At 44.0% G+C, this 16,482-nt stretch overlaps 2 protein-coding genes across 3 annotated transcripts; both read right to left on the bottom strand.

The window, feature by feature from the left end:
* Nucleotides 1–4,982: 4,982 nt before the first annotated feature.
* Nucleotides 4,983–7,645, bottom strand: LOC134454758 (uncharacterized). Its single transcript, XM_063205918.1, has 5 exons — nt 7,325–7,645; nt 6,992–7,117; nt 6,349–6,429; nt 5,193–5,944; nt 4,983–5,031 (listed from the first exon to the last, which is right to left on the bottom strand). Exons 2-5 carry the CDS (start codon nt 7,064–7,066, stop codon nt 4,983–4,985), a joined length of 957 nt encoding a protein of 318 aa, XP_063061988.1. The 5' UTR covers nt 7,067–7,117; nt 7,325–7,645.
* Nucleotides 7,646–7,723: 78 nt separating this feature from the next.
* LOC134453444 (lens fiber major intrinsic protein-like) lies at nt 7,724–14,601 on the bottom strand. 2 transcript variants are annotated; one of them, XM_063204253.1, is made up of 3 exons: nt 14,485–14,601; nt 9,146–9,226; nt 7,724–8,298 (listed from the first exon to the last, which is right to left on the bottom strand). In XM_063204253.1, exons 1-3 carry the CDS (start codon nt 14,500–14,502, stop codon nt 7,888–7,890), a joined length of 510 nt encoding a protein of 169 aa, XP_063060323.1. In that variant the 5' UTR covers nt 14,503–14,601; the 3' UTR covers nt 7,724–7,887. The 2 variants fall into 2 exon arrangements, 1 of the variants encoding a protein (XP_063060323.1); XR_010035605.1 differs by lacking the exons at nt 7,724–8,298; nt 9,146–9,226 and adding an exon at nt 13,256–13,344.
* Nucleotides 14,602–16,482: the final 1,881 nt, after the last annotated feature.

Genomic DNA, 16,482 nt, shown 5'->3' with positions numbered 1-16,482 from the left:
CCATATTGAATTCTGAGCAAAAATTGACGTGGCCCCATGTTTTAATTTCTTCCAATAGGCCTTCTGGTCAGTAATCCACAGAGAAAAGTGCGGTAGGACGAAAGGCCTAATTTTCCCAGCTGATGACCTGTCTATCTCTCTCTACTCTCTCTGGTACCATGCTCAGGGTACCTCAGTCATGGAGGAGGATGGGGGAGAGCACTGGTTGATTACTCCCCCCACCAACCTGGCGGGTCGGGAGTCGAACCGGCAACGTCTGGGATGCAAGTATGACGCCCTAACCGCTCACCCATGACTGCCCATTGTTGTATTGCTCACACTACCCTTGACTTGTTACCCGATGATGCCACATTTTTCGGCTCAGCCCTTTCCGAGATATGAGCTACTCTAAAGGGGGCAGCGTTTGTTTACATTTAAAACCAAATTAACATAGGCCTACTACAAATATTTTCCCAAAAGGTAACGCTGTTTGCTAGTTGTCTGCAGATGTTGTGTAATCTTTTGGATGTTTTTAGGAATAAATAAAAATGTTTTTTTGAAATGTAAACAAAGCGCTTCCCTCATTACAATGACCAGGATCTCGGAAAAGGCTGAAGAAGAAAAAAAATCTCAGGTACTAACAAGTCCAGGGTAGTGTGAGCATTATAACTGCATGTTGAAATGGACTGAACTGGTCCTTTAAGTCGGAATCCTCAAGCAAACGTGAAAATGCAACACCAGGCCATCTAATAAAAAAAGAGAAAAAAAAGCCAACTTGATTGTTTATAACCATAGAAGGACAAAAAATGAACTGTCTAGTTTTTTGGTAAAGCCATAGTAGTGCCGTAAACCTTTTGGCCTGTTTCTCCCAAAACAACCACTAGATTGAGCAAATACATTTTATCCTTTGCCATGCATTACATTAATGACTGGGACATGCCAATTAAACCAGAGACGACAATGTACTGAAAAAGTTATTTGACACGGTAAGTGATATGCAGTGGATGCATAAGCTTGGCCACTAAGAGTCACTACCTTTTTAAACTCCATGTGGTGCAGTCAGACCCTAGACTATGCAGTTATTGGATCTTTTTAATTACATGAATATTGACCAACTAGGCTCTTGTGTGTTTGTGTATATCAAAGTTCTGCTATGCCAAGTTGATTCAAAACAACCCTTAAACTTTTAAAAAAGAAAAAAAAAATCTAAGTGTTCTGTGTCCTGATATTGTGCTTTATCTTTTCCCTTCAAATATATGCATTTTTTTAAAAATGGAAATAAATACGGTATGCCAGTCTGTGGTGTATGGACTAGCTCAAAGATTCAGACTTCAGAAAAAATATTATCTGCGTTTCTGTACCACAAAAAAATAAAAATAATAAAACATGAAACATCACACAAAGCCAAAGTCAATTTAATATCATAGCAAACAGATGGAATGTAATACAAATACAAATAATACAAATCAAAAAAACGTATTCTGGCATTTGATAATGATATAAAATAAAAAGCTGCTGTGAAAATTCAGTCCCATTTTCTCTTTTCTCGCTCATACACACACGCACGCAAAGACAAACACACGTGATATACGCACTCTCACACATACCACTTTACACAAGCCCACACCCTCTCTCAAACACGCTGAACACTGCCACTGCTGGCGATGGAGCCCATGATCCAGACCACGCGCCGTTCCGCACCACAACTGGGTGCAGTGCCCCCAACTGAGCACAGGTGAGCACTGCACTGAATACCTTCCTTTGCACTTCAGTGACACTGCCTCATGCCTGTGCAGTAAGGCATTCCACTGACCCTGTTGGCAAGACGAAGGAACCGCGGACCCAACCGCCACTCGGAACCCCCAGCCAGGACATCAGGACTGGCCCCCCGGGAGACTACGCCCGCCATGTCCACAATACCGAGAGTTCCCCACCAATCTCAGACGTCAACGGAGATAAATTTCTCCAAGAAGAAGAAAGAAATGTGCCTTGACCAGAACTTGCTGGGAGACAAGAGTGAAAGAACCAACACCAGAAGAGGGGTGTTAAGCCAAGCTTCTACTCTACACTACTCTACCCTACCCTGCGTGCAGTGGAGCTGCAGCCATGGTGTCTGTGAGGATGGTTGAGGCCAAGGACAAGCTGAACTCTCTTGACCACAACAGTGACCATGTCAAGGCAAAAATGTGTATAGCAGTGTTTGCAACATGGATGAAGAACTACTTCCACAAGCACTGCCGAATAAAGTTCAAGAAATGGCATCACCACCTAGTAGGCAGCCAGACGCTCTCGGGTGCAACGCAGCGTGAAAGTTATGGATGCCAAACCTTCTACGCAAACGGGAGTTGGCAATATCCAGAGCAGCACTAACTGAGATTGGTGATGGATTCCAGGTGCTGTGAATATAGCAGGGAACATCAGGCCAGTCCTGAAGACCTAACTGAAGTTCCAAGTGGCAGTGTGGTAAACTGTTCCTTCAGTGGCCAAGGAAGTCAGTAAAATACATTGCTAAACAAGCAAGAGACAATGTCACTAGAATGCAGAAGAAAACATTCAATGCCATACTCACCCAAAGTCAGCTGAGGGCACAACACCCAATTGCAGTCCAGAACAATGCACAGTCCAAGTCTAGAACACCACCACCAGCAGCAGCAGCAGTCCACACACATGCACACACACATTCTGCACACACACATGCACGTTCTACATACACACACATGCACGCGCGCACACACACACCATTTGCACTGGCCCACACTCTCCCTCAAACACATGCATGTTTTGTAATGATATAAACACAACATAAAAAGCTGCAGTGAACATTCAGTCATTCAGTCCCTCACAAACAGTATCAAACATCCACATCATGTATTGTAGATAAAAGAAATGAAAAACAAAACTTGAGATCATACCAGTAATCCAATGTAAAGAAAAACAAAAGTATGTCCAAGTTGACTGTTCTAGCTCACCCCGGTCATAAGGCTTGACTCTGAGCGCCCCCCGCCCCCTCCACTGGCAAGTGACACTGTGTATTTATGCCTTTGTCTATATGTCTGTGCTGTTAGTCTGAACATACACTACTAACATGTAACACATAACATATACCACTAACATTCTGTGCCCCCCCCAGCAATGATGTGCAAGGGCCGTCTTGATTGTGTTAGTTGGTTTGTTCGTAGGTTTGTGTTTTTGCGCTTTCAGTGCACACGTGCCCTCTGTGCACTTCACTCATATTAATTCTAACCATCGCCACAGACACATTCATGAGTGATTCTACGATTTCCCTACGCTTTTGGCAAAAGCAAAATGTCAATTATCAGTATTTTTTTTCGACTAAATGACCTAGATGTTTACATAGTGTATATATTTAAGTTTCCAAACAAACAAATTGCCAAGCTTAATCTTAAATCATTTGATAAATACTCTAATGAAAGCGAACATTTGCTTAATTATTTTGTCAACAGTGTTATGGACAAATACTATGTCATTTCAAGCATATATAAAAATACTACAGAGTTGAAACAATATATGTTTGAAAGTGCTTATGTCCCTTAGCAGTAATGTTGTCATTAATCTGTGCAACTGATATAGAAAATGTGATTGTTGAGCTTCATAAGTAGGATTTTATGAGTCACTGTGACACAGACTGACACATTTTTCATCATAAATCCCTGTAACGTCTGATTTGAATATAGTCACCCTCCTTACACAAGACTTCCTTCTCCAGAGATAATCCCTAGTGTATGTTCCTAGGATTTTTCCAACACATAAGTGATCAATAGCGCAAAAACACTTTCAAAACAGTCAACGGTGTAACTCAACTGTGTTACAGTCAACAGTGCAGGGGAACAAGTCGGCACTTTTATAGGAGAAAAAAACAGAGCAGACAAACCCATCTCCCTAGAACACTAATTATTTTGTTTGTTTGTCTGTCAATATGGATATAAATGGGCAAAAACATACTCCTCCTCAACTGTCACCAGTGTTGCCAGATTGGGCTGGTTCCCGCCCAATTGGGCTGCTTAGGATGGCCATGTGCGGGTAAAAATGGCATCTATCAGAAAAACCTTCCCACTGCCATATAAATCAATAGAATTTGGCGGGTTTTTAGGGCGGATTTTGATCATTTTTTGGGCTGGAAATCATCAGCCTCATCTGGCAACCCTGACTGTCATACTTAATTGTAACACCATTGACGATAACACCGTTGACATTTCAGCCATTTTTATGGTGTTGTGCTAACTGAGGACCTCAGAAGTTCCACCACAACACCTTAATCAATTCATGTATCTGTATGCTTTATCTGTGTTTTTCTACATGTGATTTCTATTTCAGATTCTTATGAATATGTTGATAACACTGTTGACAGGCAATTTTCCCGCTATGAGAACATGAAAAAGAATGGATTAAATTATGGAAGGATGGAGCTCAAAATTTACCAAAAAGTCTTCCCGTATCCTGCCTAAGAGGTTATGACATCACGTGATGTTATTCGTATGGCCTAAGACCAAACCATTACTGATTTATGGAGGGGGTTTCAGACCGTGACACGGTTAACACAGTTTTTGTGGACACACACAAAATGGCAAATTTCATGTATAATGGAAAGGACAGTGGTCTTTCTGACAGTTTTGTCATATTGTGATGATTACTGTGAATCAACATTTGCAATCGTCTTGGGAAAAACAAGTTTCTTTACATGCTAATATGAAGACTGAATCTGACATTTGGAAAACAGGACGGCATGAAAACGCCCAAAACCAGTATTAAATATTCATTCTTACTGAGGGAAATAATGCTATATCTACACTTTCTGTATTATATGAAAGATAAATGAAAGAAAAAAATCCAAAACATCATTGGATGCAGTTAATAGTTAGTGGAATTGCCAAATAAAATCCACGGACTTAAAAGTGTAGGCGAATTAGAGAATCACTCTCATACACACACATCAAAATAAACTATGTCCATGATGGTGGTGTGGGGCTTGGTTAGGGCAGATGTTAGTCTGATTGTTGGGGTTGCTGGTTGTTGGTGACGGGGCGGGGGTTGCTGGGAGGAGGAGAGCTCTGTTGCTGGGAGGAGGAGAGCTGGGTTGCTGGGAGGAGAGCTGGGTCGGGCGGGGCGTGGGGGTTGGAGGAGGAGAGCTGGATTGCTGGGAGGAGAGCTGGGTGGGGCGGGGCGTGGGGGTTGGAGGAGGAGAGCTGGATTGCTGAGAGGAGGAGAGCTGGGTGGGGCGGGGCGTGGGGGTTGGAGGAGGAGAGCTGGATTGCAGGGAGGAGAGCTGGGTGGGGCGGGGCGTGGGGGTTGGAGGAGGAGAGCTGGATTGCTGAGAGGAGGAGAGCTGCGTTGCAGGGAGAGGGAGGAGAGCTGCGTTGCAGGGAGAGGGAGGAGAATTGCGTTGCTGGGAGGAGAAGAGCTGGGTTGCTGGGAGGAGAAGAGCTGGGTTGCTGGGAGGAGAAGAGCTGGGTTGCTGGGAGGAGAAGAGCTGGGTTGCTGGGAGGAGGAGGAGAGCTGGGTTGCTGGGAGGAGAAGGAGAGCTGGGTTGCTGGGAGGAGAAGGAGAGCTGGGTTGCTGGGAGGAGAAGGAGAGCTGGGTTGCTGGGAGGAGAAGGAGAGCTGGGTTGCTGGGAGGAGGAGGAGAGCTGGGTTGCTGGGAGGAGAAGAGCTGGGTTGCTGGGAGAAGGAGGAGAGCTGGTTTGCTGGGAGAAGAGCTGGGTTGTTGGAAGCAGCTGTCTGCTATAACAATTCTGGCGGGCCCTTACGTCCACTGGCTTGGTGGCAGGGTTACGGTATAGGGACTGGGCCTTGAGCTTGATGGGCTCCCCGCCGGTGTCCTGCTCCAGAGGCCGGCTGCCGTTCAGGGTGGCTACCCTCTTGGCCAGTCCACAAATGCTGGGGAAGAGCATTAAGTCGTACATGACGGCGCCCATAGCATCACAGATCATGGAACCCACCCAGTACACCTGCAGGAGGAGGGAAGAACAGAAACCATATTATACTTGTAGTTACATGTGGGCTGCAGAGACATCGGAACAAGACAGAACATCGATGCGAAACTTCCGCTGGTGATACAGTCCATTGAAGGGGTGTTCCAAAACCCCTTTTTTATTTGGTTATTCATTGAATATTTTGAAAAATACTAAGTAACAAGACATTTTCAACAACTGATTTTAATACTACCTCTTTTTTCAGTACTCCCCAAAAATGTAATGTAGTCCCATTTGGGGGGTATCAAGTCCCAATTAGGGCGGTCAGACCCCCCCGGCACCCCCCGTAAATCGAACTATGTACTGTATATATGACCTGAAAGTAGTTTTCAAACAATAGGAGGGTATAAGCATGTTTTCAATGTATATATATTTCTTACCCAGTGGTTCATGAAGTTCCTCTTGAACATAGCAAGCGTGAAGGATCTGGCAAGCTTCATTTCAGCTCCAGTGTAGAACATCTGAAACAAACAGTGTTCAGAGTATTAGCAAAGAAGCCTTTGATGTGTCCGGGCTCTCACAAAACAGAGTATTAGCTTTAACATAAAAAGTAAAGAAGCAAGATATTCCTCTACACATCCACAGTGCAACATAACGCACGTGTGGTCCCAAATAGAACAGTTCAAGGGAGAGAGCAGGTTCGCATATTGAATAAGATAGACAATAAGGTCAAGCAACAGGAGCTTTTTCTGACTGATTGACTGATATGGTGCTGGTGACCATTTACAGGAGTCTTTTATTCAGATGACAAGTTGATTGGAAGTGCCTATCTGGCCTGTGGGACCAGAAATCTTAAAAAGTTGGCAGGGGGTATTCTGATATTCTGTCTCTTTATGTTGGAATACACCTACTATTAAAATGAGACTATCAATTTCTTTATTAGTACGCAAACCAGCAAAATCAGTGAGGGATACTTATTATTCTCACTGTACCTGGTGACTCAGTCCAACGTTGTCCCCCTATTTTGACACACCTGTTTATTATGCTCTGAGAAAAAGGGAGCAATAGGAGTGTGACACTCACTCTCATGAGGTGTGCCATGGTGACAGAAGCCAATGGCCATGACAGCGGAGCCCTTACATCCATTCCTCCTCTCATCCATCACAGAGAAGATGCAGATGAACAGCTCAAGGAGACCTCCATGCCCAGCTGGAGAGAGAGACAGAGACAGAGACAGAGACAGAGACAGAGAGAGAGAGAGAGAGAGAGAGAGAGAGAGAGAGAGAGAGAGAGAGAGAGAGAGAGAGAGAGAGAGAGAGAGAGATGGTCTCCGCATTATTCATCTGACAACAATGTGACTCTGAAAGTACAGTATTTCAGGATATTCTCTTAAAACATAAAATGAATGATACTCACTACGCAGCGAGAAAGTAAAAGGGTTGTCAATCAAAGCAAGCCCGTGCCCAGGCATGGACCACCGCAACACCTCCCACTCGATCTTGGCATGGCGCAACATGGGAAGATCGCACCCATAAGGCAAGCTGGTTTCTGCCAACTTGTTCCTCTACTCGGAGGAGGACGATGAGGCGCTGTACATCCCGATACAGTGTGGCACCTTGTGGGTCCCCAGGACTTTAGGTTTGCTTTGGAATCTTCACATGAGCACATCCACTTGAGGGGAATTTCATATGGACATCCCGGACAATGCCTTAGGAGCAGTCACGTTGACCACTCTTGCAAGCTTGAATTGCTCCTTAAACCCCCCCCCCCCCTCTACACTGACAAGTGACAGTGTGCATTTATTCCTTCCTTCCTGATGTGCAAGGTCTGTCTTGATTGTGTTAGTTGGCTTGTTTGTTTGCTTGCTTGTTTGTCTCTTTTTCGCCCCTTGAGTGCACACGTGTCCCTCGGTGGCAATGTTAGAATTAGTTTGTCAGTGTGAGCGAAGTACACATACATACCGTACACATACAAAGACATCAAACTATATGCATAATGGTGGTGGGAGGTTTAGATAAGGAACATGTTAGTCTTTGATTGTTGGGGTTGCTGGTTGTTGGTGACAGGGCGGAGGGGCAGGGGGTTGAGGAGGAGAGCTGGGTTACTGGGAGGAGGAGAGCTGGATTGCTGGGAGGAGAAGATCTGGGTTGTTGGAAGCAGGGGGCTACTATAATAAGTCTGGTCCTTACATCTCCTGGCTTGGTGGCAGGGTTACGGTATAGGGCGTGGGTCTTGACCTTGATGACCTCCCCGTAGATGTCCTGCTCCAGAGGCCGGTTGTCTTTCAGGGTGGCTATTCTCTCGGCCAGGCCACAAATGCGGGGGAAGAGCATGAAGTCGTACATGACTGCGTCCAGAGCACCACAGAGCATGGGACCTGCCCAGACTGCCTGCATGAGGAGGGGTGAACAGGAACCATATTATAGTTACATGTGAGCTGCAGAGACATCAGAGCAAGACAGAACAATCTTAAAAGGGCACAATGTAGGATTATATAGTTTGTGTAGATTTTGAGACAGGCATGACACGTAAAAAATAAAGTAACATAAAAAAATGCTACTTAACTCACAGAATTCCAGCAGTATATAATAATGGGAATATATATCTGGTGGTATGTATGGCAAATCTTTCATATCAGAAGTGTTTCCAATGACAATCGCCTGGGTCCCTCAGTCAAAAGTTACATTCAGAGATCTCTGACAGCGGACCGTGAAAGTGGTCGCGAGTCATCGTTCATTTACCATTAACTCAAATAAGCATCGGCTGACACAGGACAGTGATTAATTTAAAGGGACACTCCACCCATTTGCATTAGGCTTTCCATTGCTAGACACCCAGTCATACTTTTGAATGGTCGTGCAACACTCTCTCAATTCCCCCTGAGACAGGAGAAATCTGTATTCACCACTTACACTTCCTCCTACAATGATGCAAAATGACGATTTTTACATCATTGTAGGAGGAAGTGTTAAGAGAGGTGGATTTCTGTTGAGACTGCAAGCCATAGAGGTAGAAAATAACACGAGAGAGGACACAGCAATTTGTGACAGCACTGGGAAATGGCATGTAGTGCATTGCACATTCTGCCAACATCAATACATAATAACTTATTTCATTGAATACTTCTTGACACACTAGCAGTGCAGACCACATGATTCTATATCTGACCCGAAAGTAGTTTACAAACAATGGGAAGGTATACGCACATTTTTTAATGCGTAATTGTTTTTTTCTTACCCAGTGGTTCATGAAATTCCTCTTGAACATAGCAGGGGTGAAGGATCTGTCAGGGTTCAATTCAGCTCCAGTGTAAAATATCTGAAACAAACAGTGTTCATAGTTGAGTATTAGCTTTAATGTAAAGAAATAAGGGGAGCGTACCTATGTTCCCCAGGTTCGCACATTGAAAAATGATTTGATCCCTTGCTGAATTTGTTTGTTTGTCGAAAACACATAATCAGTCTATAACTTTAACGGTGGGTACATTCTAACACAGAGGCAGAATATCAAAAGGCAGGCCTGGACTGGCTCAGACCGGTAATTAGCGGAGCACCACCATTAAATTGACATAACTAATGTCTTCTGACGGGAAAAAACCCTCTCTTTCAGGTACCAAGAAAAAACCCACCATACGTGCAGTGACTTCACGTTCAATTGTTTATTTAAAAATATAGCTGCAAGCAGCAATGCGGGGCCAAGCAGTAAACTTGCCAGAGTCGCCACGGCAACAGAAGGAACTGCAGCGCCCCCTTTGGTCCAAATCTCGCCAATGTTGGTGTGCATTCCTTGGACGAGAGTGTGATCACGTAAACCAAGTTTAGTTTGAATCCGTTGAAGAGCTGCCGAGATATGAGCTCACTTCCTGTTACCTGTTGGTGGCGCTAGAGAGCTTGGGGTCTGGATTTTTTTGTGGGAGGTCATGGGATGGGCTAGAATGTGTGCAAAAAATCCTAACAGAAATTGACTAACGGTTGCTGAGATATGACCTCACTTCCTGTTTTGCCACCTTCATGACAATTTTGATTGGCTGTCACCGGCAAACGACAAGAGGTGTTCAAAATTCTTTCCTCTCCCCCCTCCTTCTCCCTCCCTCCTTCCCTTCTTCCCTCTCTGTCCCTCTCCCTCTCCCTCTCCCCCCTCCCTCTCCCTCTCCCTCTCCCTCTGTCTGTCTGTGTGTGTGTGTGGGGGGGGGGGGTGTGTTGCAGGGGCTGGGGCAGTGGGGCTTTGGTTGACACTAGACCCCCTGCCGAGAATGGTGTCAGTGAACGTGCGCAGGGGAGGGGAAGGGGACAGAGAGATGAGAAAAAATCCCTCCATTCTTTCCACAATTTTGAATGGCTGCTGTGAGCTGATAGTTTTTTCAATCGTTACGAAAATCCATACCTGGGTGCAACATAGTGTGAAAATGACCTGTGTACCAATATTTTGAAAATTGGGAGTACGGTTCAAAAGCTACAGGCAAAAATGTAGCTAAAACTTTGACCTGTTGGTGGCGCTACAGAGTTTGAGCTGGGGATCTGATTTTTTTTGTGGTAGGTCATGGGATGGACTACTATGTGTGTACAAAATCCCAGCCTAATTCGACAAACGGTTGCTGAGATATGACCTCACTTCCTGTTTTGCCACTTTTATGACATTTTTGATTGGCTGTCACGGCTAAACGATAAAAGATATCCAATATTCCTTGAGACCCCATGTGTAGCTCAGTCCAGAGATACTATATACCGAGTTTCGGGTGAATTGGTCAAAAATTGCAGGAAAATTAACATTTTTATTGAATTTTACAAAATTCAAAATGGCGGGAAAACTATCCTGGCGGAAAATGACGTCATATGGTGCGTTGGATTCGTCTTGACTCAAGGATTCCAGGGATACCAAGTTTATGAAAATTGGCCAAGCGGTTCAAAAGTTACAAGCAGAAATGTACCTGCAACTTTGACCTGCTGGTGGCGCTAGAGCGTTGGGACTGGGGACCTATGAATCGCTGTGGGTAATGCTGAGACTGTCCCTATTGTGTGTGCCGATTTACAGCATTTTCCTACGTACGGTTCTATGGGCTGCCATAGACTTGCAGAGGGAGAAGAATGGTGACTAAATAATAAATATAGCTGCAAGCAGCAATGCGGGGCCAAGCAGTAAACTTGCCAAAGTCGCCACGGCAACAGAAGGAACTGCAGCGCCCCCTTTGGCCCAAATCTCGCCAATGTTGGTGTGCATTCCTTGGAGGGGAGTGTGCTCACATGAACCAAGTTTATTTTGAATCCCTTAAAGGGCTGACAAATATAAGCTCACTTCCTGTTACCTATTGGTGGCGCTAGAGAGTTTGAGCTGGGAATCTGGATTGTTTTTGTGGGAGGTCATGGGATTGACTAGTATGTGTGCAAAAAATAGCTAAAAGAATCTGACAAACGGTTGCTGAGATATGACCTCACTTCCTGTTTTGCCACTTTTACGACAATTTTGATTGGCTGTCACCTCCAAACGATAAGAGGTATCAAAAATTCTTTGGATACCCTAATGCCTATCAGTCTGAAGATGATGTGTACCTTTTTGCTGGTCATTCTGACAAAAATTGTGTGACAAGTAGCATTTTATTGAATTTTACAAAATTCAAAATGGCGGAATTTCCCTTCTGTGTTTACATAACGTTATATAGTGCGTTGGATTCGGCTTGGCCCAAGGATTCTAGTGATAATAATATATTTTACATTGTGGTAATGGTTTAAAAGCTACAGGCAAAAATGTAGCTAAAATTTTGACCTGTTGGTGGCGCTACAGAGTTTGAGCTGGGGGTCTGAATTTTTTTTTCAGTAGGTCATAAGATGGACATCTATGTGTGTAACAAATCCTAGCCGAAACCGACAAAGGGTTGCTGAGATATGACCTCACTTCCTGTTTTGCCACTTTTACAACAAATTTGATTGGCTGTCACGGCTAAACGATAAAAGATATCTAATATTTCTTGAGACCCCATACAAACCTCAGTACAGAGATACAATATACCGAATTTCGGGCGAAATGGTCAAAAATTGCGGGAAAAATAACATTTTTATTGAATTTTACAAAATTCAAAATGGCGGGAAAACTATCCAGGCAGAAAATGACGTCATAGGGTGCGTTGGATTCGTCTTGGCCCAAGGATTCCAGGGATATCAGGTTTATGAAAATTGATCCAGCGGTTCAAAAGTTACAAGCAGAAATGTACCTGCGACTTTCACCTGCTGGTGGCGCTAGAGTATTGGGGCTGGGGACCTATAACTCGCTGTGGGTAATGTTGATGCTGCCTCAAATATGTGTGCCAATTTACAGCATTTTTCTATGTATGGTTCTATGGGCTACCATAGACTTACAGTGAATTTTACAAAATTCAAAATGGCGGAATTTCCCTTCTGCGTTGACATAACTTCATATAGTGCGTTGAATTCGGCTTGGCCCAAGGATTCTAGTGATAATAATATATTTTACATCGTGCATATGGTTTAAAAGCTACAGGCAAAAAAGTAGCTAAAATTTTGACCTGCTGGTGGCGCTACAGAGTTTGAGCTGGGGTTCTGATTTTTTTTGTGGTAGGTCATGGGATGGATTACTATGTGTGGACACAATCCCAACCTAATTCAACAAACAGTTGCTGAGATATGACCTCACTTCCTGTTTCACCACTTTTACGACAATTTTGATTGGCTGTCACGGCAAAACTATAAAAGATATCTAATATTCCTTGAGACCCCATGTGAAGCTTAGTCTAGAGATACTATATACCAAGTTTCGGGTGAATTGGTCAAAAATTGCAGAAATAATAGCATTTTTATTGAATTTCACAAAATCCAAAATGGCGGGAAAACTACCCTGGCGGAAAATGACGTCATATAGTGCGTTGGATTCGTCTTGGCTCAAGGATTCCATGGATACCAAGTTTATGAAAATTGGCCCAGCGGTTCAAAAGTTACAAGCAGAAATGTACCTGTGACTTTGACCTGTTGGTGGCGCTAGAGCGTTGGGGCTGGGGATCTATAAATTGCTGTGGGTAATGCTGAGCCAGGCCCGAATGTGTGTGCCGATTTACAGCATTTTCCTACGTACGGTTCTATGGGCTGCCATAGACTTGCAGAGGGATAAGAATGGTGACTAAATAATAATAATGAAGAAAACCTACTAACTCTATAGGGGCCTTCGCCAGCTTCGCTGCTTGGCCCCTAATTAATCTATGATTGGTCATGTAAGCTGGCAGAAAACCTGGAAGTTGAGAGAAGAGAGCCCCTAGCAGCTGGGGATGAACTGACCTTATCTGCACTCTTCAGTCCAATCAGCTCCTTAGACACAGACAAAGAGAGGGGGGCACATACCTATTCTAATGTTAGGCACATAGAACTTCACTATTGGGTTTGGAGCGTCTTGCTTCAGAAGTAGTTAACTTCAGCCTCAACAATCTGGCTTGACTAGACAAGAACAGAGGGATACATTATTATTAACTACAAATACAATACTTAAATGTAATATCCACATTTATATTTATTGGTAGTCAGGTGTAAAGGAATCCTGCACACTGTCCATTCCACCAACAAACTTTTTCTGAAGAAGGTCGGATGACCGGAATGTTGAATTAAAGTTTGTTAGTAACAATAATGTTATAACAACAATTGTTGGTAGTAACAATAATGTGCTTAGTGGCTACTAACTGACTACTCTACAGAATCACCAACAGCACCATTCCACCACAAAGACGGCAATTAGCACATGCCAGTGAATATTTTGGCCTTAAAAATGAGCAGAATTTACAGGAGGAATAAAATGAAGTCTCAGGGATTAACCATAAAGTTTAACATTAATCTCCATGTAGCCTATCAAAACAAATCTATATATGCATCACATGGACTATAGAGCATAGGCATATACTTATGAATCTCCGTTGGTACACATTCAACTTGGAAAAGGAAAACCAAATGAATGAAATACAGTGCATTTTCTCTGAGACTTTGTCTTCCTCAGGATATAAAGGCACACCTCTGCTTCTATGTGTCATTGTTGTCATAATGTACATGGCAACTGAATATCATGCATACTATTGGAAAGAGGAGAATGCTTTCGAATGATACCCCACATGTCCCAGTTCACAGCCATGATGTCTATTCAAACATGCATCAAAGAGTGTGTGGGGAAAAAACGATGTTTTGTTGAACCGCTATTTGCGATTTCATAGGCACGCTACGCGTTATTTGCAGGGCTAGAGTCTATTATATCTGAGGGGGCACCTGGGCTGGCATATCATGTTTCTGGCAAATGCCACCCCCTGCCACCCCTTAGAACCGCCCTGGCCGAGGGCTGTCAAAATGACATCTTGGGCCGTCGGTCTCTTTCGTAATTTTTTTTTTTTTTTTTTTAAGAGGGGCATCGGCCCCACCGGGAAAATGCCCGGTATGCCATACTGTCAGTCCAGCCCTGTCAAAAGGAAAATCCGGAAAATAACTTTAAAGAATATCAATTATCTCCACCTCCAGGTTATGTTTTCAGTCGCTTTGGTTTGTCTGTCTGTTTATTTGTCTGTCAGCAGGATATGTGAGTGTGTGTGTGAGACTCACTCTCACGAGGTGGGTCATCGTGACAGAAGCCAATGGCCATGGCAGCGGAGCCCATGCATCCACTCATCCCGACATCCACCACAGAGAAGATGCAGATGACCAGCCGCATGGTCAGGAAGACCGAGAGAGAGAGAGAGAGAGAGAGAGAGAGAGAGAGAGAGAGAGAGAGAGAGAGAGAGAGAGAGAGAGAGAGAGAGAGAGAGATCAGACTACAATGCGACACTGCAAGTAGAGTATTTACGGGAATTAACTTAGGTTAAAAACATTAACGTTAACATAAATGTTACATAGGCTTTTTACTCACACAACACAGCGAGGATCGATGGAGGCTGGCTGGCTCTTGCTTCCCCTGGTTGGGCAGCAGGCTTATAGGGCCTGGGTGTTGAGCTTGATGGGCTGGTTCACCTCCAGGGGCCGGCTGCCTTCCAGGGTGCAGAGGGAGAGCATGAAGTTGTACATGATGGTGCCCATTGTGCCACAGCTCATGAAACCTGCCTAGTACAACTGCACAAGGAGGGAAGAACAAAAAAACATATTATAGTTACATGTAAGCTGCAGAGACAGTGGAGCAAGACAAAATAATCTTAATCTTCTGCAAAACACCAATAAATAATGTAATGACTGATTTAACTGGATACTGCGACACTAACAGTCCCTGATACTGCACAATTTTAATGCATCAATTGTAGATATTTTTCTAACCCAGTGGTTCATGAAGTTCCTCTTGAACATAGCAGGGGTGAAGGATCTGGCAGGGTTCATTTCAGCTCCAGTGTAGGACATCTGAAATAAACAAAAAGTGTTCAGAGTTGAATATAAAATATAATGTAAAAAAAACTTCAAGGAAGAGAGCAGGTTTCCACGCTGAAACAGGCAGTAATGAGAGTAACTTTTTTTTGTCCTGAAAGCAGAGTAGAGCAAGCGTCTCAGGGTTCTGCCTTCATCCGTGCACCGTTGAGCACACACACACACACACACACACAACACTGACGAAGGCAAAACGTATGCTCTACTCTGCTCGTGGACTCCAACTCGAGTCCAACTCGAGTCATAAATATGATGACTTGACAAAATGACAAAAGACTTGTGACTTGACTTGGGGTTGAACATCAATAGACTTGACTTAAACCTCATGACATTGCACAAAGACTTGCCCCTTCCCATGATGCTTCCCATTAGAAATATTTTATCTATCAAGTTCAACAAAATCGGAGCTTTCTCAACAGTTTATTTCATAGATCAGACACAGTTCAAGCTGCCAGCAGCAGCTATATTCCAACGTTCTGTCTTTGAATGCAGACAGCACTTCAGCACGACGTGCACATTTGAGCACAGTTTAAGTATAAGCAGGGTTTAAATTGGGGCAGAGCCCTCCGGAGCACAGCTCCGCCTCCTGACCTCGGAGGGACAGCCAAACGGGGCTGCGCTCCTGCTGCCCCACCCTCGCTCAGTGTATTCACAGTTCATATATTTTCATCTCTTCTTGAAATATCATATTTTTATGAAAGTTTTCCAATGATAGCAACATAAAATAAGATTAAGGGACTCCCGCATTATTTCAGTTTTTATGCATCTGCATTCTGCACATGCGCTGCGAGACACCACAATTTGAGTTTGTAGCAACGTTGCAACTTTGCAACAGTTGAGCGGTCCGGAGCTCTTGCTCTCTCACAGCTAGAACTACTCCGCTTCGAGTTTGTCACTACTTCAAGCCTGCCCTCCATGTGCTCCATGTTCAATGTGCAAAGTTAATAGGCTAGATACAATGCCTTTTACAAAACGGAGGTAAGCTGTCATTTCATTTGATATCGACTAGCGTTCAGGCAAAGTTAACCAAACAGTCATGCAGAATAGCGTGGTGTCTGCCTACTTTAACAGCAGGTGGTTAATGGGGGAAAATCAACATCAAGTTTGGGATTTCCGTCCATTGCTCTGTCAGAAGGTGTAGCCATTTGGTTGCAGGTTACTTTTATGAGGGCTTAAACATGCCAGGAACGT

This window comes from Engraulis encrasicolus, chromosome 8 (assembly GCF_034702125.1).
Source record: "Engraulis encrasicolus isolate BLACKSEA-1 chromosome 8, IST_EnEncr_1.0, whole genome shotgun sequence".
In the NCBI taxonomy this organism is placed as follows: domain Eukaryota; kingdom Metazoa; phylum Chordata; class Actinopteri; order Clupeiformes; family Engraulidae; genus Engraulis; species Engraulis encrasicolus.
The sequence above is the reverse complement of the archived record's forward strand: the minus strand, read 5'-3'. Positions and strand labels throughout refer to the sequence as shown.